This window comes from Eucyclogobius newberryi, unplaced genomic scaffold (assembly GCF_026437365.1).
Source record: "Eucyclogobius newberryi isolate DKJ021-1_F unplaced genomic scaffold, fEucNew1.0.hap1 SCAF_7, whole genome shotgun sequence".
Taxonomy (NCBI): domain Eukaryota; kingdom Metazoa; phylum Chordata; class Actinopteri; order Gobiiformes; family Gobiidae; genus Eucyclogobius; species Eucyclogobius newberryi.
The window spans coordinates 1,235,628-1,263,495 of record NW_027316389.1 but is presented as its reverse complement, the minus strand read 5'-3'; the positions used below and the strand labels follow the sequence as shown (position 1 = coordinate 1,263,495).

The 27,868-nt window shown below is 51.3% G+C and overlaps 1 protein-coding gene across 1 annotated transcript; it reads right to left on the bottom strand.

Moving 5' to 3' along the window:
- On the bottom strand, nucleotides 1-21,992 carry hsd17b12a (hydroxysteroid (17-beta) dehydrogenase 12a). The gene is made up of 11 exons (XM_072435678.1): nucleotides 21,733-21,992; nucleotides 15,437-15,483; nucleotides 12,172-12,247; nucleotides 11,916-12,023; nucleotides 6,559-6,623; nucleotides 5,964-6,008; nucleotides 4,319-4,353; nucleotides 2,911-2,992; nucleotides 1,745-1,810; nucleotides 1,149-1,298; nucleotides 1-186 (listed from the first exon to the last, which is right to left on the bottom strand). The coding sequence occupies exons 1-11, from the start codon at nucleotides 21,911-21,913 to the stop codon at nucleotides 49-51; spliced, it is 993 nt and encodes a 330-aa protein (XP_072291779.1). The 5' UTR covers nucleotides 21,914-21,992; the 3' UTR covers nucleotides 1-48.
- Between the last annotated feature and the right edge of the window lie 5,876 nt (nucleotides 21,993-27,868).

The following is a 27,868-nucleotide window of genomic DNA, read 5'->3' as shown; positions in this document are numbered from 1 at the left end:
GGTCTTGGGTCGGTCTTTGGCAGAAGGTCTTGGTTGTGGGTGAGATTTCTAGTCGGTCTTGGGCCTGGCTCCGTTCTGCTCCCTCTGCTTCCGTCGGTGGAGATAACCCGTCCTCTGGAGTCTGTTCATTCTGGCGGCGAAGAAGATCACGAGGGAGATCGGCACGAGTTTAGTGGTCAACCAGCCCTGGAACAACGAGAAGAACGGGACTTTAGTTTCAAGGACGGCATCAAGCGCTTCTTTCTGTCACAAACATGATGCACATTGTTGTGGAAAAAATATAATCTGGCCCTTTACTTTTTAACTTTCAATCCTATTTCTAATCAGATTTAGTTCTGACAACCCCTTTTGGCCTGGAAATGTCCATGTCCGGACCTCCTGGAGTGACTGGGACGTCCCACGTTCTGTTTCACACTAGGCAAGACATGTGAATTGAATTAATGCAAATGTTATGTACTGTCTCCTTCCTGAAACCACTGTTTCTTTGATGTCCCATTTGCTCCTTCTGTGTGTGTGTGTGGTCATGTGACCATCTGTGATTTAAGGCAGGGGACAGACGTGGGACGGGAGGACTTGGGAGAGACACAGTTTGGGAAGCAGGCAAGAGACAGACGTGTGGACTCGGCCTTCTATGAGAATGGCCGAGTCCACACGAGTTTCTTTCCGATTCAGCCACAAGATTAAACTGTTTACTTTTGAAACCAGACAACCTGCTTCTTTGTCTTATCCAGAGATTTTTGCCACTACAACATGAACATTGAAATCACCTGTAATGACCAAACCATCAAAGTCTGTGCGACTGAAACGTCTCAGTAAAAGTCTATAAAACGTGGGCAGTGCTGGAGACGCTCGTGTGAGACGATGAGACAAAGAGAATGAGACTTTTAAAAGAACCTGCGGGTCATGATGTCATCTCTACAGACTCCGCCCCCTTTTTGTTTTCTCACGTTTCAGATTCAAACTTGACGTGAAGCGGATTCAACAACATTAATACTGCTCCAGACCAGATCTGGCCCCGCTCCCTCGGGCCCTCGGCCCCCGCTCCCTCGGGCCCCCGCTCCCTCGGGCCCCCGCTCCCTCGGGCCCCCGCTCCCTCGGGCCCCCGCTCCCTCGGGCCCCCGCTCCCTCGGGCCCCTCGGCCCTGTTACCATGACGGCGTGGGGGAAGTATCCGTTGGTCTGTGTCTGAAGTCCCACTGTCGTCACTTCGGCCTGAACGTAACGATCTGGAGTCGGTTTGTCCAGGGTCGGCTTCTTGATGCGCGTCATTTTAGTGGCAACGAAGAAGGGCAGCACGCTCTGAAGCAAACAAACAAACAAACAAAGTCATTTCAGTGGCAACGAAACGTCAAAACAACTGCTTCTAATGAAGAAGCCCCGGATCACTGGACAGACTCCTCAGGGCTGTGTACTTTGTGAATTTGTCGCTGTCGGATTAAAGACCTGGTTCTAAAAATCAGCCTTTTTACTGACTTTCAGTTGCAGTTCTGCTCTGGGCCACACGAGGGCGCCTCAGACCTACACATGAGCAGACACTGCAGAGGAGTCTGACCTCTGACCTCTGCGTCACATTAACCACAAATGAATGAAGTGAGACTATATCAAGTCCACATCAGGACTAAAATGAGCTCAATTTCTGACCAGATGACCACAAGTGAACCCAGTCTACAACCGGGGCCACACCGGGGGCCACACCGGGGGCCACACCCGGGGGCCACACCCTGACCCAGTTAATTTGTACAAACCTGGACAATGATTCCCTGTCGTCTGTACTCCTCCTGCAAACCACGAGAGAAGAAGTCCACGAACGCCTGAAAGACAAACACAGACCCTTTAGACACCCCAGCCCTTTAGACAACCACAGACCCTTTAGACAACCACAGACCCTTTAGACACCCCAGCCCTTTAGACAAACACAGACCCTTTAGACAAACACAGACCCTTTAGACAAACACAGACCCTTTAGACAACCACAGACCCTTTAGACACCCCAGCCCTTTAGACAACCTCAGACCCTTTAGACACCCACAGACCCTTTAGACACCCACAGACCCTTTAGACACCCACAGACCCTTTAGACACCCCAGCCCTTTAGACAACCACAGACCCTTTAGACACCACCAGACCCTTTAGACAACACCAGACCCTTTAGACACCCACAGACCCTTTAGACACCACCAGACCCTTTAGACACCACCAGACCCTTTAGACAACACCAGACCCTTTAGACAACACCAGACCCTTTAGACAACACCAGACCCTTTAGACAACACCAGACCCTTTAGACAACACCAGACCCTTTAGACAACCACAGACCCTTTAGACAACCACAGACCCTTTAGACAACCACAGACCCTTTAGACAACCACAGACCCTTTAGACACCACAGACCCTTTAGACAACACCAGACCCTTTAGACAACACCAGACCCTTTAGACAACACCAGACCCTTTAGACAACACCAGACCCTTTAGACAACACCAGACCCTTTAGACAACCACAGACCCTTTAGACAACCACAGACCCTTTAGACAACCACAGACCCTTTAGACACCACAGACCCTTTAGACACCACAGACCCTTTAGACAACACCAGACCCTTTAGACAACACCAGACCCTTTAGACAACACAGACCCTTTAGTTTGAAAGGGTTTATGTTGTCTAAAGGGTCTGTGGTGTCTAAAGGGTCTGTGGTGTCTACATTCCATTATTGTCGAGTCTGAACACATTTAAACTAGAATATGAGAAATCATTTATGACGTTTTATCTTTATTACAGTAAATAACATTTGTTTATAATGAGGCCTTTGGTCTCTAGTGTCCGTCGCTATGGCAACGGTCCCACTTTCTCCTCATCTTGAACCCGAAACCTGTGGTCACTTTTCCCACTCCAGACGTGACGCTCGTTTACCTTTGTGGAGGAGTAAACGGTCAGCAGAGCGACGGGGTACATCCCACTGGCCGACGAGATGTTCAGGACCACCCCTTTAGACCTGAAACACAAGACGCTCACGTAAAGGGTACGACAAGGGTACAACGGCCCGACGTAAAGGGTACGACGGCCCGACGTAAAGGGTACGACGGCCCGACGTAAAGGGTACGACGGCCCGACGTAAAGGGTACGACGGCCCGACGTAAAGGGTACGACGGCCCGACGTAAAGGGTAAGACGGCCCGACGTAAAGAGTACGACGGCCCGACGTAAAGGGTACGACGGCCCGACGTAAAGGGTACGACGGCCCGACGTAAAGGGTACGACGGCCCGACGTAAAGGGTACGACGGCCCGACGTAAAGGGTACGACGGCCCGACGTAAAGGGTACGACGGCCCGACGTAAAGGGTAAGACGGCCCGACGTAAAGGGTACGACGGCCCGACGTAAAGGGTACGACGGCCCGACGTAAAGGGTACGACGGCCCGACGTAAAGGGTACGACGGCCCGACGTAAAGGGTACGACGGCCCGACGTAAAGGGTACGACGGCCCGACGTAAAGGGTACGACGGCCCGACGTAAAGGGTACGACGGCCCGACGTAAAGGGTACGACGGCCCGACGTAAAGGGTACGACGGCCCGACGTAAAGGGTACGACGGCCCGACGTAAAGGGTACGACGGCCCGACGTAAAGGGTACGACGGCCCGACGTAAAGGGTACGACGGCCCGACGTAAAGGGTACGACGGCCCGACGTAAAGGGTACGACGGCCCGACGTAAAGGGTACGACGGCCCGACGTAAAGGGTACGACATGGGTACGACAGCCCGACGTAAAGGGTACAACAGCCCAACATAAAGGGTACGACAGCCCGACGTAAAGGGTACGACGGCCCGCTGTAAAGGGTACGATGGCTCACTGTAAAGGGTACGAAAGCTCGATGTAGAGGGTACGACATGGGTACGACAGCCCGACGTAAAGGGTACAACAGCCCAACATAAAGGGTACAACAGCCCGACATAAGAGGGTACGACGCCTGCTGTAAAGGGTACGACATGTGTACGACACCCGATGTAAAGGGTACGACAGCTCAACGTAAAGGGTACAATGGCTTGACGGAATATTTAGGATCGAGCCGTCGTACCCTTTACGTCAGATTTACTCCTTTATTTGTTCCTTTCTCAGATCGTGATGTTTCTAAAAATAGACTTTCATTATTTTTCTGGGAGATTCCTCACTGAGGCTCGTCTCCATGGAAACGCCTACATCAGATGTGCCGCGCTGTGGTTGGTCCAAACGCTGACATAGGGGCGGAGCCTCAGGGGCAAACCAGCCAATCAGAGACAAGAACAAACAGCAGCAAATCAAAATCTTCAGTGTTTGAACAAACCTGTCGACCATTCGAGGGAGAACCAGACGAGTCATCTGAAACACAGAGGAGCACTTTAGAAACACAGAGGAGCACTTTAGAAACACAGAGGAGCTCTTTAGAAACACAGAGGAGCTCTTTAGAAACACAGAGGAGCACTTTAGAAACACAGAGGAGCACTTTAGAAACACAGAGGAGCTCTTTAGAAACACAGGAGCTCTTTAGAAACACAGAGGAGCTCTTTAGAAACACAGAGGAGCTCTTTAGAAACACAGAGGAGCACTTTAGAAACACAGAGGAGCACTTTAGAAACACAGAGGAGCTCTTTAGAAACACAGAGGAGCTCTTTAGAAACACAGAGGAGCTTTAGAAACACAGAGGAGCTCTTTAGAAACACAGAGGAGCTCTTTAGAAACACAGAGGAGCACTTTAGAAACACAGAGGAGCACTTTAGAAACACAGAGGAGCTCTTTAGAAACACAGAGGAGCACTTTAGAAACACAGAGGAGCTCTTTAGAAACACAGAGGAGCTCTTTAGAAACACAGAGGAGCTTTAGAAACACAGAGGAGCACTTTAGAAACACAGAGGAGCTCTTTAGAAACACAGAGGAGCACTTTAGAAACACAGAGGAGCTCTTTAGAAACACAGAGGAGCTCTTTAGAAACACAGAGGAGCACTTTAGAAACACAGAGGAGCACTTTAGAAACACAGAGGAGCACTTTAGAAACACAGAGGAGCTCTTTAGAAACACAGAGGAGCACTTTAGAAACACAGAGGAGCTCTTTAGAAACACAGAGGAGCTCTTTAGAAACACAGAGGAGCTTTAGAAACACAGAGGAGCTTTAGAAACACAGAGGAGCACTTTAGAAACACAGAGGAGCTCTTTAGAAACACAGAGGAGCTCTTAAGAAACACAGAGGAGCTTTAGAAACACAGAGGAGCTCTTTAGAAACACAGAGGAGCTCTTTAGAAACACAGAGGAGCTCTTTAGAAACACAGAGGAGCACTTTAGAAACACAGAGGAGCTCTTTAGAAACACAGAGGAGCTCTTTAGAAACACAGAGGAGCTTTAGAAACACAGAGGAGCACTTTAGAAACACAGAGGAGCTCTTTAGAAACACAGAGGAGCTCTTTAGAAACACAGAGGAGCTCTTTAGAAACACAGAGGAGCACTTTAGAAACACAGAGGAGCACTTTAGAAACACAGAGGAGCTCTTTAGAAACACAGAGGAGCACTTTAGAAACACAGAGGAGCTCTTTAGAAACACAGAGGAGCTTTAGAAACACAGAGGAGCACTTTAGAAACACAGAGGAGCTCTTTAGAAACACAGAGGAGCACTTTAGAAACACAGAGGAGCTTTAGAAACACAGAGGAGCTCTTTAGAAACACAGAGGAGCTCTTTAGAAACACAGAGGAGCACTTTAGAAACACAGAGGAGCACTTTAGAAACACAGAGGAGCACTTTAGAAACACAGAGGAGCACTTTAGAAACACAGAGGAGCTCTTTAGAAACACAGAGGAGCTTTAGAAACACAGAGGAGCTTTAGAAACACAGAGGAGCACTTTAGAAACACAGAGGAGCACTTTAGAAACACAGAGGAGCACTTTAGAAACACAGAGGAGCACTTTAGAAACACAGAGGAGCTCGTTGATAAAAGTCTCACCTGTAAAACAGACGTTATGTTCACGTTGATCATGTTTGTGATGAACTGTGGAAGAAAAGAACATTTAAAAATCAGACAGACACAGACACAGACACAGACACAGACACAGACACAGACACAGACACAGACACACAGACACAGACACAGACACAGACACACAGACACACAGACACACAGACACACACACACACACACACACACACACACACACACACACACACACACACACACACACACACACACACACACACACACACACACACACACACACACACACACACACACACACACACACACACACACACACACACACACACACACACACACACACACACACACACACACACACACACACACACACACACACACACACACACACACACACACACACACACACACACACACACACACACACACACACACACACACACACACACACACACACACACACACACACACACACACACACACACACACACACACACACACACACACACACACACACACACACACACACACACACACACACACACACACACACACACACACACACACACACACACACACACACACACACACACACACACACACTCACGTTGTCGAGGTCGGGGATTTGCAGGTAATACTCAGGATAGTGATAGGACACGCCCACATTATTCACTGGAGAAACAAACAGTGAAAATGAATGAAATATTTATGCAAAAGAACAAACTTGGATCTATTTCAGACGTTTCCATAGTGACAAAACAACTGTTTTTAAATGTAAAAGTCTTACATTTGACAGAACTTGAAGTGCCAAATAAACTTAAACTTCTCAAAGGTTTAACTTTTGTTCTTTCAAACTTTTGTATCAAATTCTGCACAAAACGCTCCATTTTATTCAAACTGGACAGAGGAGGCCACGCCCCTTGGGCAGGGGGCCACGCCCCTTGAACAGGGGGCCACGCCCCTGGGACAGAGGAGGCCACGCCCCTGGGACAGAGGAGGCCACGCCCCTCGGGCAGGAGGCCACGCCCCTCAGCCTTTTGGACTTAAAACTTAACTCCTCCCACTTAAATACGTTTCACGTTCTGAACATTTTAATGTAAATATCAGTGAGTTCAGTGTTTGTGAAACAAACCTGTCTCACCCCGTGTGTCCTGCAGGGGACAGCAGAGACACAGCAGAGACACAGCAGAGACAGAGACACAGCAGAGACAGAGACACAGCAGAGACACAGCAGAGACAGAGACACAGCAGAGACAGAGACACAGCAGAGACACAGCAGAGACACAGCAGAGACAGAGACACAGCAGAGACAGAGACACAGCAGAGACAGAGACACAGCAGAGACACAGCAGAGACAGAGACACAGCAGAGACAGAGACACAGCAGAGACACAGCAGAGACAGACGCAGCAGAGACAGACACAGCAGAGACAGAGACACAGCAGAGACAGAGACACAGCAGAGACACAGCAGAGACAGACGCAGCAGAGACAGACACAGCAGAGACAGAGACACAGCAGAGACAGAGACACAGCAGAGACACAGCAGAGACACAGCAGAGACAGAGACGCAGCAGAGACACAGCAGAGACACAGCAGAGACACAGCAGAGACAGAGACGCAGCAGAGACAGAGACACAGCAGAGACACAGCAGAGACAGAGACACAGCAGAGACAGAGACACAGCAGAGACACAGCAGAGACACAGCAGAGACACAGCAGAGACAGAGACACAGCAGAGACACAGCAGAGACACAGCAGAGACAGACGCAGCAGAGACAGACACAGCAGAGACAGAGACACAGCAGAGACACAGCAGAGACAGAGACACAGCAGAGACAGAGACACAGCAGAAGAACATCGTGTACTTTTCACGTTGGACACGCCCCAGATTCACTCGTGTTTAAGTCACTTTGTCAAACTTTCAAACACTTTGATCTTTGACTAAAACTATAAGATTGGATTTATTATTAATAAGTGAATATAATGTATATAATACAATATAATATATAATTTATATGATATAATGTATATAATATAATGAATATAATATATATAATATAATGTATATAATATAATTTATATAATATAATGTATATAATATAATGAATATAATGTAATATAATATAATGTATATAATATAATATAATGAATATAATGTAATATAATATAATGTATATAATATAATATAATGTATATAATATAATGTAATATAATATAATGTATATAATATAATGAATATAATGTAATATAATGTATATAATATAATTTATATAATATAATGTATATAATATAATATAATGAATATAATATAATGTAATATAATATAATGTATATAATATAATGAATATAATGTAATATAATATAATGTATATAATATAATATAATGAATATAATGTAATATAATATAATGTATATAATATAATTTATATAATATAATGTAATATAATATAATGTAATATAATATAATGTATATAATATAATATAATGAATATAATGTAATATAATATAATGTATATAATATAATATAATGTATATAATATATCCATCCATCCATCTTCTGCCGCTTTATCCGGGGCCGGGTCGCGGGGGCAGCAGTCTGAGCAGGGACTCCCAGACTTCCTTCTCCCCAGACACTTCCTCTAACTCCTCCGGGGGGATCCCGAGGCGTTCCCAGGCCAGCCGAGAGACAGTCTCTCCAGCGTGCCCTGGGTCTCCCCCGGGGCCTCTTCCCGGTGGGACAAGCCTGAAACACCTCCCGAGGGAGGCGCCCAGGAGGCATCCGGAACAGATGCCCGAGCCACCTCAGCTGGCTCCTCTCGACGTGGAGGAGCAGCGGCTCTACTCCGAGCTCCCCCCGTGTGGCCGAGCTCCTCACCTTATCTCTAAGGGAGCGCCCAGCCACCCGGCGGAGGAAACTCATTTCGACCGCTTGTATCCGCGATCTTGTTCTTTCGGTCACTACCCAAAGCTCATGACCATAGGTGAGGTCAGAACGTAGACCGACCGGTAAATAGAGAGCTTTGCCTTTCGGCTCAGCTCCCTCTTCACCACAACGGTCCGATGCAGCGACTGCATCACTGCAGCCGCTGCACCGATCCGCCTGTCGATCTCACGCTCCATCCTTCCCTCACTCCTGAACAAGACCCCGAGATACTTGAACTCCTCCACTTGGGGCAAGGACACCCCACCCACCTGGAGAGGGCAAGCCACCTTTTTCCGGTCGAGAACCATGGCCTCGGATTTGGAGCTGATTCTCATCCCAGCCGCTTCACACTCGGCTGCAAACCGTCCCAGTGCAGCTGCAGGTCCGGGTTTGATGGAGCCATCAGGACAACATCGTCTGCAAACAGCAGAGATGAGATCCTGTGGTCCCCAAACCGGACCCCCTCCGACCAATGACTGCGCCTAGAAATTCTGTCCATAAAAATTATGAACAGAACCGGTGACAAAGGGCAGCCCTGGTGGAGTCCAACATGCACTGGGAACAGGTCTGACTTACTGCCGGCAATGTGAACACAGCTCCTGCTCCGGTCATACAGGGACCGGACAGCCCTGAGCAAAGGGCCCCGGACCCCGTACTCCCGGAGCACCCCCCAAAGGACACCCGAGGGACACGGTCAAAAGCCTTCTCCAGATCCACAAAGCACATATGGACTGGTTGGGCAAACTCCCATGAACCCTCGAGCACCCGATGGAGGGTATAGAGCTGGTCCAGTGTTCCATGACCAGGATGAAAACCACTCTGCTCCTCCTGAATCCGAGGTTCGACTATCGGTCGGATTCTCCTCTCCAGTACCTTGGAATAGACCTTACCTGGGAGGCTGAGGAGTGTGATCCCTCTGTAGTTGGAACACACCCTCCGGTCCCCCTTCTTGAACAGAGGGACCACCACCCCGGTCTGCCAGTCCAGAGGCACGGTCCCCGAACGCCACGCGATGTTGCAGAGACGTGTCAACCAAGACAGTCCTACAACATCCAGATACTTTAGGTACTCAGGGCGGATCTCATCCACCCCCGGAGCCCTGCCACCGAGGAGTTTGCGGACAACCTCAGTGACTTCAGCTTGGGTGATGGATGAGCCAGCCTCCGAGTCCCCGGTCTCTACTTCCTCTTCAGAAGACGTGACTGAGGGATTAAGGAGATCTTCAAAGTATTCCTTCCACCGTCCGACGACATCCCCAGTCGAGGTCAGCAGGCCTCCACCCGCACCGTAAACGGTGTTTGTGAGACACTGCTTCCCCTTCCTGAGGCGCCGGACGGTTTGCCAGAATTTCTTTGGTGCCGACCGATAGTCCTCCTCCATGGCCTCCCCGAACTCCTCCCAGGCCCGGGTTTTTGCCTCTGCGACAGCACGAGCCGCGGCTCGCTTGGCCTGCCGATACCCGTCGATGACCTCCGGAGACCCACAAGCCAGAGTGGCCTGATAGGCCTCCTTCTTTAGTCTGACGGCATCCCTTACTTCCGGTGTCCACCACCGGGTTCGGGGGTTGCCGCCACGACAGGCACCGGAGACCTTGCGACCACAGCTCCGAGCAGCCGCATCAACAATGGAGGCGGAGAACATGGTCCACTCGGACTTAATGTCCCCAGCCTCCCCCGGGACATGGGAGAAGCTCTCCCGGAGGTGCGAGTTGAATACCCTACTGACAGAGGGCTCCACTAGACGTTCCCAACAGACCCTCACAATGCGCTTGGGTCTGCCAAGTCTGTCCGGCTTCCTCCTCCGCCAGTGGATCCAACTCACCACCAGGTGGTGATCGGTTGACAACTCTGCCCCTCTCTTCACCCGAGTGTCCAAGACACGCGGCCGGAGGTCTGATGACACGACAACAAAGTCGATCATTGACCTCCGGCCTAGGGTGTCCTGGTGCCATGTGCACTGATGGACACCCTTGTGCTTGAACATGGTGTTCGTTATGGACAATCCGTGGCTAGCACAGAAGTCCAATAACTGAACACCGCTCGGGTTCAGATCGGGGAAGCCGTTCTTCCCGATCACCCCTCTCCAGGTGTCACTGTCATTGCCCACGTGGGCGTTGAAGTCCCCCAGTAGAACAACGGAGTCCCCGGTCGGTGCACTGTCCAGTACCCCTCCCAAGGACTCCAAGAAGGCCGGGTACTCTGCACTGCTGTTCGGCCCGTAGGCCGCCACAACAGTGAGAGACCTGTCCCCCACCCGAAGGCGGAGGGACGCGACCCTCTCGTTCACCGGGGTAAACTCCAACACGTGGCGGCTGAGCTGAGGGGCTATCAGCAAGCCCACACCAGCCCGCCGCCTCTCCCCGTGGGCAACACCAGAGAAGTGGAGCGTCCAGCCCCTCTCGAGGAGATGGGTTCCAGAGCCCAAACTGTGCGTGGAGGTGAGGCCGACTATATCTAGTCGGTATCGCTCAACCTCCCGCACAAGCTCAGGCTCCTCCCCCCAGCGAGGTGACATTCCATGTCCCCAGAGTTAGTCTCTGTGTCTGGAGATCTGGTCGCCGAGGCCCCTGCCGTCGACTGCCGCCCAGATCTCTCTGCACCGGCCCCTTATGGATCCTCCTGCGGGTGGTGGGCCCACGGGAGGGCGGCCCCACGTCGCTCTTTCGGGCTGTGCCCGGCCGGGCCCCGTGGGGTAAGACCCGGCCACCAGGCGCTCGCCATGGAGCACCCATCCCAGGCCTGGCTCCAGGATGGGGCCCCGGTGACGCCGATCCGGGCGACGTGAACTGCCTTGATTGTGTCGTCGTCATAAGAGGCTTCTGAACCGATCTTTGTCTGACCCGTCACCTAGGACCTGTTTGCCTTGGGAGACCCTACCAGGGGCATGAAGCCCCCGACAACATAGCTCCCGGGATCATTCGGGCACTCAAACCCCTCCACCACGTTAAGGTGTCGGTTCAAGGAGGAGCGTATATAATATAATATAATGTATATAATGTAATATAATATAATGTTCGGCTGTTGATGATGTCTCTTCTTACCCAGAATTCCGATCTCCAGCCCAGAAAGTCCCGCCTCGATTTTGGGATAAATGTCGGCTTTTCCAAAGTCCACGGCGATGGTTCTGGTCTCCACATGGAACTGTTCCTCTGAGAACCATGAAGACAAAGACATTAGAACTCTCTGGTCTCCACATGGAACTGTTCCTCGGAGAACCATGAGGAACCATGAGGACAAAGACATGAGAACTCTTCATCTCAAACACGATTCACAAACAAGTGAAAAACACAATCTCACCGATCGACTTGGCCACATCGTCCAGTTTGTCCTGAGAACGACTGATCAACATCAGAGCGAATCCTCGACGAGCCAACTGAAAGAACGAGGGATGAGGATGAGAAGAGCGAGGGATGAAGATGAGAAGAGCGAGGGATGAAGATGAGAAGAGCGAGGGATGAAGATGAGAAGAGCGAGGGATGAAGATGAGAAGAGCGAGGGATGAAGATGAGAAGAGCGAGGGATGAAGATGAGAAGAGCGAGGGATGAAGATGAGAAGAGCGAGGGAAGAAGATGAGAAGAGCGAGGGATGAAGATGAGAAGAGCGAGGGATGAAGATGAGAAGAGCGAGGGATGAAGATGAGAAGAGCGAGGGATGAAGATGAGAAGAGCGAGGGATGAAGATGAGAAGAGCGAGGGATGAAGATGAGAAGAGCGAGGGAAGATGAGAAGAGCGAGGGAAGATGAGAAGAGCGAGGGATGAAGATGAGAAGAGCGAGGGAAGAAGATGAGAAGAGCGAGGGATGAAGATGAGAAGAGCGAGGGATGAAGATGAGAAGAGCGAGGGAAGAAGATGAGAAGAGCGAGGGATGAAGATGAGAAGAGCGAGGGATGAAGATGAGAAGAGCGAGGGATGAGGATGAGAAGAGCGAGGGATGAGGATGAGAAGAGCGAGGGATGAAGATGAGAAGAGCGAGGGATGAAGATGAGAAGAGCGAGGGAAGAAGATGAGAAGAGCGAGGGATGAAGATGAGAAGAGCGAGGGATGAAGATGAGAAGAGCGAGGGATGAAGATGAGAAGAGCGAGGGATGAAGATGAGAAGAGCGAGGGATGAAGATGAGAAGAGCGAGGGATGAAGATGAGAAGAGCGAGGGAAGATGAGAAGAGCGAGGGATGAAGATGAGAAGAGCGAGGGAAGAAGATGAGAAGAGCGAGGGATGAAGATGAGAAGAGCGAGGGATGAAGATGAGAAGAGCGAGGGAAGAAGATGAGAAGAGCGAGGGATGAAGATGAGAAGAGCGAGGGAAGAAGATGAGAAGAGCGAGGGATGAAGATGAGAAGAGCGAGGGATGAAGATGAGAAGAGCGAGGGAAGAAGATGAGAAGAGCGAGGGATGAAGATGAGAAGAGCGAGGGATGAAGATGAGAAGAGCGAGGGATGAGGATGAGAAGAGCGAGGGATGAGGATGAGAAGAGCGAGGGATGAAGATGAGAAGAGCGAGGGATGAAGATGAGAAGAGCGAGGGATGAGGATGAGAAGAGCGAGGGATGAAGATGAGAAGAGCGAGGGATGAGGATGAGAAGAGCGAGGGATGAAGATGAGAAGAGCGAGGGATGAAGATGAGAAGAGCGAGGGATGAAGATGAGAAGAGCGAGGAATGAAGATGAGAAGAGCGAGGGATGAAGATGAGAAGAGCGAGGGATGAAGATGAGAAGAGCGAGGGATGAGGATGAGAAGAGCGAGGGATGAAGATGAGAAGAGCGAGGGATGAAGATGAGAAGAGCGAGGGATGAAGATGAGAAGAGCGAGGGATGAGGATGAGAAGAGCGAGGGATGAAGAGGAGAAGAGCGAGGGATGAGGATGAGAAGAGCGAGGGATGAGGATGAGAAGAGCGAGGGATGAAGATGAGAAGAGCGAGGGATGAAGATGAGAAGAGCGAGGGATGAAGATGAGAAGAGCGAGGGATGAGGATGAGAAGAGCGAGGGATGAGGATGAGAAGAGCGAGGGATGAAGATGAGAAGAGCGAGGGATGAGGATGAGAAGAGCGAGGGATGAAGATGAGAAGAGCGAGGGATGAAGATGAGAAGAGCGAGGGATGAAGATGAGAAGAGCGAGGAATGAAGATGAGAAGAGCGAGGGATGAAGATGAGAAGAGCGAGGGATGAAGATGAGAAGAGCGAGGGATGAAGATGAGAAGAGCGAGGAATGAAGATGAGAAGAGCGAGGGATGAAGATGAGAAGAGCGAGGGATGAAGATGAGAAGAGCGAGGAATGAAGATGAGAAGAGCGAGGGATGAAGATGAGAAGAGCGAGGGATGAAGATGAGAAGAGCGAGGAATGAAGATGAGAAGAGCGAGGGATGAAGATGAGAAGAGCGAGGGATGAAGATGAGAAGAGCGAGGGATGAAGATGAGAAGAGCGAGGGATGAAGATGAGAAGAGCGAGGGATGAAGATGAGAAGAGCGAGGGATGAAGATGAGAAGAGCGAGGGATGAAGATGAGAAGAGCGAGGGATGAAGATGAGAAGAGCGAGGAATGAAGATGAGAAGAGCGAGGGATGAAGATGAGAAGAGCGAGGGATGAAGATGAGAAGAGCGAGGGATGAAGATGAGAAGAGCGAGGGATGAAGATGAGAAGAGCGAGGGATGAAGATGAGAAGAGCGAGGGATGAAGATGAGAAGAGCGAGGAATGAAGATGAGAAGAGCGAGGGATGAAGATGAGAAGAGCGAGGGATGAAGATGAGAAGAGCGAGGGATGAAGATGAGAAGAGCGAGGGATGAAGATGAGAAGAGCGAGGGATGAAGATGAGAAGAGCGAGGAATGAAGATGAGAAGAGCGAGGGATGAAGATGAGAAGAGCGAGGGATGAAGATGAGAAGAGCGAGGAATGAAGATGAGAAGAGCGAGGGATGAAGATGAGAAGAGCGAGGAATGAAGATGAGAAGAGCGAGGGATGAAGATGAGAAGAGCGAGGAATGAAGATGAGAAGAGCGAGGGATGAAGATGAGAAGAGCGAGGGATGAAGATGAGAAGAGCGAGGAATGAAGATGAGAAGAGCGAGGGATGAAGATGAGAAGAGCGAGGGATGAAGATGAGAAGAGCGAGGGATGAAGATGAGAAGAGCGAGGGATGAAGATGAGAAGAGCGAGGGATGAAGATGAGAAGAGCGAGGAATGAAGATGAGAAGAGCGAGGGATGAAGATGAGAAGAGCGAGGGATGAAGATGAGAAGAGCGAGGAATGAAGATGAGAAGAGCGAGGGATGAAGATGAGAAGAGCGAGGAATGAAGATGAGAAGAGCGAGGGATGAAGATGAGAAGAGCGAGGAATGAAGATGAGAAGAGCGAGGGATGAAGATGAGAAGAGCGAGGGATGAAGATGAGAAGAGCGAGGAATGAAGATGAGAAGAGCGAGGGATGAAGATGAGAAGAGCGAGGGATGAAGATGAGAAGAGCGAGGGATGAAGATGAGAAGAGCGAAAAGTCCTGGATCCAAACATTCAGAGACTAAAAGTTTTTAAAATGACACAAAAGCCTGAGGAAGAGGAAGAGGAGGAGCTTCACCTCTTCAGCGTAAGACTTCCCGATTCCATCAGTTGCTCCCGTCACGACTGAAAGAAGAAAACAAACTTAAAAGATGAAGAACATGAAAGAACCTCCAGGTCACTAGAACCTCCAGGTCACTAGAACCTCCACTAGAACCTCCAGGTCACTAGAACCTCCACTAGAACCTCCACTAGAACCTCCAGGTCACTAGAACCTCCACTAGAACCTCCACTAGAACCTCCAGGTCACTAGAACCTCCAGGTCACTAGAACCTCCACTAGAACCTCCAGGTCACTAGAACCTCCACTAGAACCTCCAGGTCACTAGAACCTCCACTAGAACCTCCAGGTCACTAGAACCTCCACTAGAACCTCCAGGTCACTAGAACCTCCACTAGAACCTCCACTAGAACCTCCAGGTCACTAGAACCTCCACTAGAACCTCCAGGTCACTAGAACCTCCACTAGAACCTCCAGGTCACTAGAACCTCCAGGTCACTAGAACCTCCACTAGAACCTCCAGGTCACTAGAACCTCCAGGTCACTAGAACCTCCAGGTCACTAGAACCTCCACTAGAACCTCCAGGTCACTAGAACCTCCACTAGAACCTCCACTAGAACCTCCAGGTCACTAGAACCTCCACTAGAACCTCCACTAGAACCTCCAGGTCACTAGAACCTCCAGGTCACTAGAACCTCCACTAGAACCTCCAGGTCACTAGAACCTCCACTAGAACCTCCAGGTCACTAGAACCTCCACTAGAACCTCCAGGTCACTAGAACCTCCACTAGAACCTCCAGGTCACTAGAACCTCCACTAGAACCTCCACTAGAACCTCCAGGTCACTAGAACCTCCACTAGAACCTCCAGGTCACTAGAACCTCCACTAGAACCTCCAGGTCACTAGAACCTCCAGGTCACTAGAACCTCCACTAGAACCTCCAGGTCACTAGAACCTCCAGGTCACTAGAACCTCCACTAGAACCTCCACTAGAACCTCCAGGTCACTAGAACCTCCACTAGAACCTCCAGGTCACTAGAACCTCCACTAGAACCTCCACTAGAACCTCCAGGTCACTAGAACCTCAGAGTTCTTTGGCTTTTGAATAAAGTTCAGACGGTTCCAACACGAGGGTCCAGTCGATGACACATTTTATTAGTCATTTAATTATAAAGAGTTTTTTGAACCGGAGAATGTTTGGAAAACAAATTTACTTTTTATAGTCGACTTATTTAATCCCGCCCCTTTTGCCTGCTCCAGCTGAACAGAAGAAACTAGAACAGACTAAATGTGCCTCAGTTTGAATTAAGGCGCTCGGCGTTCAGGCGCGGCGTTCAGGCGCGGCGTTCAGGCGCGGCGTTCAGGCGCGGCGTTCAGCTCCTTTAAGAGACTCGCTGGTGGAACAGGTCGGACGTCTGGGCTTATTTAACAGTGTCTTTGTTCTGCTCGTGTCGGAGCCTCTGAACAAAGACTCAAGTGACACTCACATCATGACAAAAATGGACTTTATGGATTCCACCTGGACATTTTTGCTTTATTAAAATGAATTTATCATTAAAACTTCTCTTTAGTGAATTTAACTTTTAAAAAGAGAATTGTTAAGACACAAAATAAAGTGGATTCATTTGCACAAAGTCAAAGTGTGAAACGTATTTGACACAATTTAGAGCCACAAACTTCAGTTCAGCAAAACCAGAACAGGATCAATTTATCCCAGTTTGAGATTCACGAGATAAAACGCTTACAATAAACAATAAAGAGAATAAAACATGAAACAATTCAAGGATCAGTTATAAACGTGTTATAAACTGTTAACAGTGATAGCATGCTAACGTTAGATAGCCCATGCTAACGTTAGATAGCCCATGCTAACGTTAGATAGCCCATGCTAACGTTAGATAGCCCATGCTAACGTTCGATAGCCCATGCTAACATTCGATAGCCCATGCTAACGTTCGATAGCCCATGCTAACGTTCGATAGCTTTAGCGCAGCGATAAAAGTGACTAAACCAGATGCAGCGCCGCGAGGCAAAAGTGACACGTGAAGAGCAAAAGCTCTAAAGTCAGGGCGGAACCAGAATGTGAAGAATGTTCCAGAGAAAGACCCGGACTGAACCCGGACTGAACCGGGTCACAGAGCTGGCGTGACGTTTGCGCAGCTCAAACGTCTCAGTCGTAGGGGACTTGATGGCATCAGTGGCGTGAGAGCTTCAGCTGCAGCGAGTCGCTCAGGAATGTGAAGAATCTGCGCTGCACATTCAGAGAAACTAAACTCTGACCTAAAAACAGAACCAGCCATAAAACAACAGGTGTTTGTGCTTCAGTCAAACTAAAACATGAAGGAAGAGCTTTAGAACAGGAGGAGCAGGAGGAGGAGCAGGAGGAGGAGCAGGAGGAGCAGGAGGAGGTCAGCGTCTTCAGAGACACCGCTCGTGTTCAGGGCGTAAACTCAACACAAATATCTGCTGGTGATGAAACACTCATGATTCATTATTCTGACTCATGTTTCATAAAGTGTTTCTGCTCACGCTTTGTTAAGACGACTTATTTCACATCGTGATCGTTCTTTATCGTCTTCATGAAACAATCAAAAACCTGTGGGACCGATTTAAACCGTGGTGGGGCCGGATGTGGCCCGCGGGCCGACAGTTTGTGCTTTTTATCAATCAAAACGTGATTTCTCTCTTTTCCATTTTGATCCTGTTCATTCTTCAGAAGAGCCAAAGTTTCGTCCAATCACACGACAGGACTCTCCAAAGCGCCGCGCTCTAGACCAATCAGAGCGCAGGATTCAGGCGTTATGTAACAAACGCAATTGTGTTCAGGCTAAAAATAGACGCCTCACGAGCTCAGAGCGAGAAGCAGCGCCCCCTGGAGGAGGTGCCACACAGCGCAGCGCCCCCTGGAGGAGGTGCCACGCAGCGCAGCGCCCCCTGGAGGAGGTGCCACGCAGCGCAGCGCCCCCTGGAGGAGGTGCCACGCAGCGCAGCGCCCCCTGGAGGAGGTGCCACGCAGCGCAGCGCCCCCTGGAGGAGGTGCCACACACTTAAACCAAAGGAGCTGTCCGCGGTGCTGATCGTCCACGTTTGTTTCTTTCAGATCAGTTTTAGACCAGGACTAAACCAGGACTAAACCAGGTCTAAACCAGGACTAAACCAGCTCTAAACCAGGACTAAACCAGGTCTAAACCAGGACTAAACCAGGACTAAACCAGGACTCCGCATTCTGGCCCCGTAGAGGGCGTGGCCTTTGCTGGTTGGAGTTATTTCTTCAAATATAATCTACTCATTATTTGCATGGTTTGTGAAGTGGAGAAAGGACTTTTGTACTTGACCTTCACCAGCTCCGCCCACTAGACATGTACAATAGGCTCCTCCCACTGGAGACTCTCTGTTAGAAAACCACATTAAAAAAGTAAGTAACGGTCAGTGAAAGGTCAGTGAAAGGTCGCGTTCCCTTGAAAGCCGGAGTTTGTCTGAACGCGTCAGTGAAATTCCGGAGGAGCCGGTTTTTCCAGAGTGAAAATCCTGAGGCGCGGCAAACGTGACAAACTTTAACGGCAAGACAAGAAACAAGAAGAACCTGTAAGTCTGAGGAGGAGGCTCAGAGAGAGGAGGTGCCACACAGCACGAGGAGGAGGAGGCTCTCTCAGACAGAGACAGACACAGAGACAGACAGAGAAGCAGCGCCCCCTGGAGCAGGTGCCACACAGCACGAGGAGGAGGAGGAGGAGGAGGAGGAGGAGGAGGAGACAGACTGAGCTCCCTCGGGGACGTCACTCTTTCGTTCATAAATCCTCTGATGCAGATATTTTACCCGTAAATTATAAATAAAAAGCATCAGGACAAAGGAAATACTTTAGCCTCAGACGTCTTCAAGAACGTGCGTTGAATAAAGTGCAGTAAATGACGTTTTTAAAGTGAGATTAAATATAAAAAGATTGTGAAATCCCGAAAAAACTCCTTTATAAAGAACCGGAGGTTGACGCCCACAGCATCGTGATGTCATCAGTTACACAGAGAGAGAGTGACAGGGACAATAAAAGGCTGATGGCCTATTAAAGGGCTAATAGTAAACAAAGGGTTAGTTTCCGTTGAAACCAAAAACACCTTTTCATCAGGAGGCCCCGCCCAGTGGGCGGCGGCTCCTGGTCCTGATCCACAGATTGAGAATGACTCCTGGATCAGAGTCGACACGTTTTGGTTTTTCTAAACTGAATATTTTTCTACAAATATAAAAAGCTTCTGAGATGAGTTATTATCCAGGTAAACACTGCCAACGCCATTAAAAGTAACACAACAACAACAACAAGAAATGGAGAAGTCGAAAGCATAGCAAAGTATTTAAGCCCCACATACAAGTCTGTGATTCCCCCGCAGAGAGACCCCCACACACACAGAGACTCCCCCAAAGCTACACACAGAGAGACCCCCGCACACACAGAGACTCCCCCAAAGCTACACACAGAGAGACCCCCGCACACACAGAGACTCCCCCAAAGCTACACACAGAGAGACCCCCGCACACACAGAGACTCCCCCAAAGCTACACACAGAGAGACCCCCACACACACAGAGACTCCCCCAAAGCTACACACAGAGAGACCCCCACACACACAGAGACTCCCCCAAAGCTACACACAGAGAGACCCCCGCACACACAGAGACTCCCCCAAAGCTACACACAGAGAGACCCCCGCACACACAGAGACTCCCCCAAAGCTACACACAGAGAGACCCCCGCACACACAGAGACTCCCCCAAAGCTACACACAGAGAGACCCCCACACACACAGAGACTCCCCCAAAGCTACACACAGAGAGACCCCCACACACACAGAGACTCCCCCAAAGCTACACACAGAGAGACCCCCGCACACACAGAGACTCCCCCAAAGCTACACACAGAGAGACCCCCACACACACAGAGACTCCCCCAAAGCTACACACAGAGAGACCCCCGCACACACAGAGACTCCCCCAAAGCTACACACAGAGAGACCTCCACACACACAGAGACTCCCCCAAAGCTACACACAGAGAGACCCCCGCACACACAGAGACTCCCCCAAAGCTACACACAGAGAGACCCCCGCACACACAGAGACTCCCCCAAAGCTACACACACAGAGACCCCCGCACACAGAGAGACCCCCGCACACACAGAGACTCCCCCAAAGCTACACACACAGAGACCCCCGCACACAGAGAGACCCCCGCACACACAGAGACTCCCCCAAAGCTACACACACAGAGACCCCCGCACACACAGAGACTACCCCAAAGCTACACACACAGAGACCCCCGCACACAGAGAGACCCCCGCACACAGAGAGACCCCCGCACACAGAGAGACCCCCGCACACAGAGAGACCCCCGCACACAGAGAGACCCCCGCACACACAGAGAGACCCCCCCAAGCTGCACACACAGAGAGACCCCTGCACAGAGAGACCCCCGCACACACAGAGAGACCCCCCCAAAGCTGCACACACAGAGACCCCCGCACACAGAGAGAGACCCCCGCACACAGAGAGAGACCCCCGCACACAGAGAGAGACCCCCGCACACAGAGACCCCCGCACACAGAGACCCCCGCACACAGAGACCCCCGCACACAGAGACCCCCGCACACAGAGACCCCCGCACACAGAGACCCCCGCACACAGAGACCCCCGCACACAGAGACCCCCGCACACAGAGACCCCCGCACACAGAGACCCCCGCACACAGAGACCCCCGCACACAGACCCTGTGTTCTGGAGCTCTTCACCCGCGCGTGGAGCCTCGAAACTCGAATGAAACAACCCGGGACAGAAGCCGTGCGCCCGGCTCACGAAGCAGCCACGCTCCGGGGGAAGTGGACCCACTAACCCCCGCTTCATGACCGAGTTTGGACCCACTAAACCTGGGGAAATCTCGGTCCAACCCGCTCCATCCACCGCCTGGAGCTCACCCACAGAGACCCCGCACCTGCACACGCTGGGTGTCCCGCACCTGCACACGCTGGGTGTCCCGCACCTGCACACGCTGGGTGTCCCGCACCTGCACACGCTGGGTGTCCCGCACCTGCACACGCTGGGTGTCCCGCACCTGCACCCGACCACGAGCCACCAAACAGGGACAAACTAGTCCAACACCTGGTCTAACCTGGTCCTCTTCAGGCTCGTGTTGCGGGAAAAACGAGCCAGAACTCGGTCCAAACCTGGTCCAGACCTTCTGGCAGGGGCCCCACACCTGTCCTGGGTTACCCCGGGTCCCGTGCCTCTTGGCCCGGGATGAAGCAGCTCAAAACCCGCTGTGTCCCACTCACCTGCCCATTTGCCGAGGCGCGGAGTCAGCAGGTTCCCGTTGCCCAGAACCCAGATCCTGATCCCGGACAGGACCCTGTAGAGCACCCACAGCAGCACGCACGTCACTGTGCACGCGCCCACCCAGAACAGCGGCTCGTGGGCCTCGTGCAGGGCGTCCCGGAGCGCGTGCGTCCAGCTCATTTCCACAGAGAGCGCGTGAGGCGAGAGGCAGAAGGCGCGGATCGGCAGCAACACCGGGTTTGGCTCTGGTTCCGCCGCGCGTCGCTTTATAAAGAGCAGCCCGGCTCCCGGCGCTGATTGGCTGCGGCGAGTGTCACTCAAGGGCCTCAGGTGAAAGGAGGCGGGGTTTGGGGCAGAGCGGGGCGCTGATTGGCCGCAAGTGGAACAGGTTTGTCGGTTTCGCTGCGGTTATGAAACTCCAGACAAACCGCCCGCTCCACTTTATGAATGAAACCGTGCGCTCATTGGCCCGGAATGTGCGGCCCGCCCCCCGCTCACCGCTGATAGGCCCAAAGAGCTGTCAATCACAAGCTGATAAGTCACGCTAAGCCGTGACGTCACAGGGACATCGCTGCACTGCCCAAACCAGAACTAAACCAGGACTAAACCAGGACTAAACCAGGACTAAACCAGGACTAAACCAGGACTAAACCAGGTCTAAACCAGGTCTAAACCAGGACTAAACCAGGTCTAAACCAGGACTAAACCAGGACTAAACCAGGACTAAACCAGGTCTAAACCAGGTCTAAACAGAACTAAACCAGGACTAAACCAGGACTAAACCAGGACTAAACCAGGACTAAACCAGAACTAAACCAGGACTAAACCAGGACTAAACCAGGACTAAACCAGGTCTAAACCAGGTCTAAACAGAACTAAACCAGGACTAAACCAGGACTAAACCAGGACTAAACCAGGACTAAACCAGGTCTAAACCAGGTCTAAACCAGGTCTAAACAGAACTAAACCAGGACTAAACCAGGACTAAACCAGGACTAAACCAGGACTAAACCAGGTCTAAACCAGGACTAAACCAGGTCTAAACCAGGACTAAACCAGGACTAAACCAGGACTAAACCAGGACTAAACCAGGTCTAAACTGAACTAAACCAGGACTAAACCAGGTCTAAACAGAACTAAACCAGGACTAAACCAGGTCTAAACCAGGACTAAACCAGGATTAAACCAGGTCTAAACCAGGTCTAAATCAGGACTAAACCAGGTCTAAATCAGGACTAAACCTGGACTAAACCAGGTCTAAATCAGGACTAAACCAGGGCTAAATCAGGACTAAATCAGGACTAAACCAGGGCTAAATCAGGACTAAATCAGGACTAAATCAGGACTAAACCAGGGCTAAATCAGGACTAAACCAGGGCTAAATCAGGACTAAACCAGGTCTAAACCAGGGCTAAATCAGGACTAAACCTGGTCTAAACCAGGACTAAACCTGGTGGTGTTTCACTGAAGGACGAGGAGATGATTCAGAAACACGTTTTTCCTGAAGCTGCAGATCAAAGAACATAAAGTGGTTTAAACTTTACAAACTTGAAACACAAATTTCAGTGTCTCGCGTGTTGAAGCTGAAATAATTGTTTTATAAAGTTTTCCATAAGTTCTGTTCTTTTACTTCTGTATCTACTTGTGTTGCAACACTGTAATATCTTATCTTTTCTTCATTTTATTCCACGAACATTTAGACTCAGTTTGGGCCTGTTCTCTGTCCCACTCGTTCTCACTGTCTCCTGGACCTGGACCTGGACCTGGACCTGGACCTGGACCTGGACCTGGACCTGGACCTGGACCTGGACCTGGACCTGGACCTGGACCTGGACCCGGACCCGGACCCGGACCCGGACCTGGACCTGGATCCAGACCAGGACCTCATATTAATTCAATTCAATTCATTTTTCTATCGCCCAACATCCGTTTCCTTTGAGGGCAACAGTAGAAAACACACTTATTTTTGCAACGTTTCTTATTTATTTTATTAAAAAAATAAAATTGAGAATGACTTTTGAATGAAAGTCGAAACGTCTCGTTTTTCCAAAACAGACGATACAATTGAAGCTTTAGCATTAGCATTAGCATTAGCATTAGCATTAGCATTAGCTTTAGCATTAGCAGTCACTTGATTGTTGGATAAAACTCTGCTGCTCAGCTTCATTTCTCCAAACCTGAAAACACAGGACAACATTTGACATCACCAGGACATCAGTATGTAAAGCCGCACACGTGCAACACCTCCACCTAAAGCCGCACACGTGCAACACCTCCACCTAAAGCCTCACGTGCAACACCTCCACCTAAAGCCGCACGTACAACACCTCCACCTAAAGCCGCACACGTGCAACACCTCCACCTAAAGCCGCACACGTGCAACACCTCCACCTAAAGCCGCACACGTGCAACACCTCCACCTAAAGCCGCACACGTGCAACACCTCCACCTAAAGCCGCACACGTGCAACACCTCCACCTAAAGCCGCACACGTGCAACACCTCCACCTAAAGCCGCACACGTGCAACACCTCCACCTAAAGCCGCACACGTGCAACACCTCCACCTAAAGCCGCACACGTGCAACACCTCCACCTAAAGCCGCACACGTGCAACACCTCCACCTAAAGCCGCACACGTGCAACACCTCCACCTAAAGCCGCACACGTGCAACACCTCCACCTAAAGCCGCACACGTGCAACACCTCCACCTAAAGCCGCACACGTGCAACACCTCCACCTAAAGCCGCACACGTGCAACACCTCCACCTAAAGCCGCACACGTGCAACACCTCCACCTAAAGCCGCACACGTGCAACACCTCCACCTAAAGCCGCACACGTGCAACACCTCCACCTAAAGCCGCACACGTGCAACACCTCCACCTAAAGCCGCACGTGCAACACCTCCACCTAAAGCCGCACGTGCAACACCTCCACCTAAAGCCGCACGTGCAACACCTCCACCTAAAGCCGCACGTGCAACACCTCCACCTAAAGCCGCACGTGCAACACCTCCACCTAAAGCCGCACGTACAACACCTCCACCTAAAGCCGCACGTACAACACCTCCACCTAAAGCCGCACGTACAACACCTCCACCTAAAGCCGCACACGTGCAACACCTCCACCTAAAGCCGCACACGTGCAACACCTCCACCTAAAGCCGCACACGTGCAACACCTCCACCTAAAGCCGCACACGTGCAACACCTCCACCTAAAGCCGCACACGTGCAACACCTCCACCTAAAGCCGCACACGTGCAACACCTCCACCTAAAGCCGCACACGTGCAACACCTCCACCTAAAGCCGCACACGTGCAACACCTCCACCTAAAGCCGCACACGTGCAACACCTCCACCTAAAGCCGCACACGTGCAACACCTCCACCTAAAGCCGCACGTACAACACCTCCACCTAAAGCCGCACACGTGCAACACCTCCACCTAAAGCCGCACACGTGCAACACCTCCACCTAAAGCCGCACGTGCAACACCTCCACCTAAAGCCGCACGTACAACACCTCCACCTAAAGCCGCACGTACAACACCTCCACCTAAAGCCGCACGTACAACACCTCCACCTAAAGCCGCACGTACAACACCTCCACCTAAAGCCGCACACGTGCAACACCTCCACCTAAAGCCGCACACGTGCAACACCTCCACCTAAAGCCGCACACGTGCAACACCTCCACCTAAAGCCGCACACGTGCAACACCTCCACCTAAAGCCGCACACGTGCAACACCTCCACCTAAAGCCGCACACGTGCAACACCTCCACCTAAAGCCGCACACGTGCAACACCTCCACCTAAAGCCGCACACGTGCAACACCTCCACCTAAAGCCGCACACGTGCAACACCTCCACCTAAAGCCGCACACGTGCAACACCTCCACCTAAAGCCGCACACGTGCAACACCTCCACCTAAAGCCGCACACGTGCAACACCTCCACCTAAAGCCGCACACGTGCAACACCTCCACCTAAAGCCGCACACGCGCAACACCTCCACCTAAAGCCGCACGTACAACACCTCCACCTAAAGCCGCACACGTGCAACACCTCCACCTAAAGCCGCACGTACAACACCTCCACCTAAAGCTGCACGTACAACACCTCCACCTAAAGCCGCACACGTGCAACACCTCCACCTAAAGCCACACACGTACAACACCTCCACCTAAAGCCACACACGTGCAACACCTCCACCTAAAGCCGCACGTGCAACACCTCCACCTAAAGCCGCACGTACAACACCTCCACCTAAAGCCGCACGTACAACACCTCCACCTAAAGCCGCACGTACAACACCTCCACCTAAAGCCGCACGTGCAACACCTCCACCTAAAGCCGCACACGTACAACACCTCCACCTAAAGCCGCACACGTACAACACCTCCACCAAAAGCCGCACGTGCAACACCTCCACCTAAAGCCGCACGTACAACACCTCCACCTAAAGCCGCACACGTACAACACCTCCACCAAAAGCCGCACGTGCAACACCTCCACCTAAAGCCGCACGTACAACACCTCCACCTAAAGCCGTACGTACAACACCTCCACCTAAAGCCGCACGTACAACACCTCCACCTAAAGCCGCACACGTGCAACACCTCCACCTAAAGCCGCACACGTGCAACACCTCCACCTAAAGCCGCACGTACAACACCTCCACCTAAAGCCGCACACGTACAACACCTCCACCTAAAGCCGCACACGTGCAACACCTCCACCTAAAGCAGCACGTACAACACCTCCACCTAAAGCCGCACGTACAACACCTCCACCTAAAGCCGCACGTACAACACCTCCACCTAAAGCCGCACACGTGCAACACCTCCACCTAAAGCCGCACGTACAACACCTCCACCTAAAGCCGCACGTACAACACCTCCACCTAAAGCCGCACGTACAACACCTCCACCTAAAGCCGCACGTACAACACCTCCACCTAAAGCCGCACGTACAACACCTCCACCTAAAGCCGCACACGTGCAACACCTCCACCTAAAGCCGCACGTACAACACCTCCACCTAAAGCCGCACACGTACAACACCTCCACCTAAAGCTGCACGTACAACACCTCCACCTAAAGCCGCACACGTGCAACACCTCCACCTAAAGCCGCACGTACAACACCTCCACCTAAAGCCGCACGTGCAACACCTCCACCTAAAGCCGCACGTACAACACCTCCACCTAAAGCCGCACGTGCAACACCTCCACCTAAAGCCGCACGTACACCTCCACCTAAAGCCGCACGTGCAACACCTCCACCTAAAGCCGCACACGTACAACACCTCCACCTAAAGCCGCACGTACAACACCTCCACCTAAAGCCGCACGTGCAACACCTCCACCTAAAGCCGCACGTACAACACCTCCACCTAAAGCCGCACGTACAACACCTCCACCTAAAGCCGCACGTACAACACCTCCACCTAAAGCCGCACACGTGCAACACCTCCACCTAAAGCCGCACACGTGCAACACCTCCACCTAAAGCCGCACGTACAACACCTCCACCTAAAGCCGCACACGTACAACACCTCCACCTAAAGCCGCACACGTGCAACACCTCCACCTAAAGCCGCACGTACAACACCTCCACCTAAAGCCGCACACGTGCAACACCTCCACCTAAAGCCGCACGTACAACACCTCCACCTAAAGCCGCACACGTGCAACACCTCCACCTAAAGCCACACACGTGCAAGACCTCCACCTAAAGCCTCACGTGCAACACCTCCACCTAAAGCCGCACACGTGCAACACCTCCACCTAAAGCCGCACACGTGCAACACCTCCACCTAAAGCCGCACACGTACAACACCTCCACCTAAAGCCGCACACGTGCAACACCTCCACCTAAAGCCGCACACGTGCAACACCTCCACCTAAAGCCTCACGTGCAACACCTCCACCTAAAGCCGCACACGTGCAACACCTCCACCTAAAGCCTCACGTGCAACACCTCCACCTAAAGCCGCACGTACAACACCTCCACCTAAAGCCGCACGTACAACACCTCCACCTAAAGCCGCACGTGCAACACCTCCACCTAAAGCTGCACGTACAACACCTCCACCTAAAGCCGCACGTACAACACCTCCACCTAAAGCCGCAC

What these genes read in the sequence shown, in the direction of transcription:
- hsd17b12a (XM_072435678.1), bottom strand. Translation starts at nt 21,913, where the DNA reads ATGAGCTGGACGCACGCGCTCCGGGACGCCCTGCACGAGGCCCACGAG. An exon ending in ACATAACGTCTGTTTTACAG is followed by an intron (nt 4,354 to 5,963) that starts GTGAGACTTTTA and finishes TCTGTGTTTCAG; the next exon opens with ATGACTCGTCTGGTTCTCCC. An exon ending in ACTTCCCCCACGCCGTCATG is followed by an intron (nt 187 to 1,148) that starts GTAACAGGGCCG and finishes TCGTTGTTCCAG; the next exon opens with GGCTGGTTGACCACTAAACT.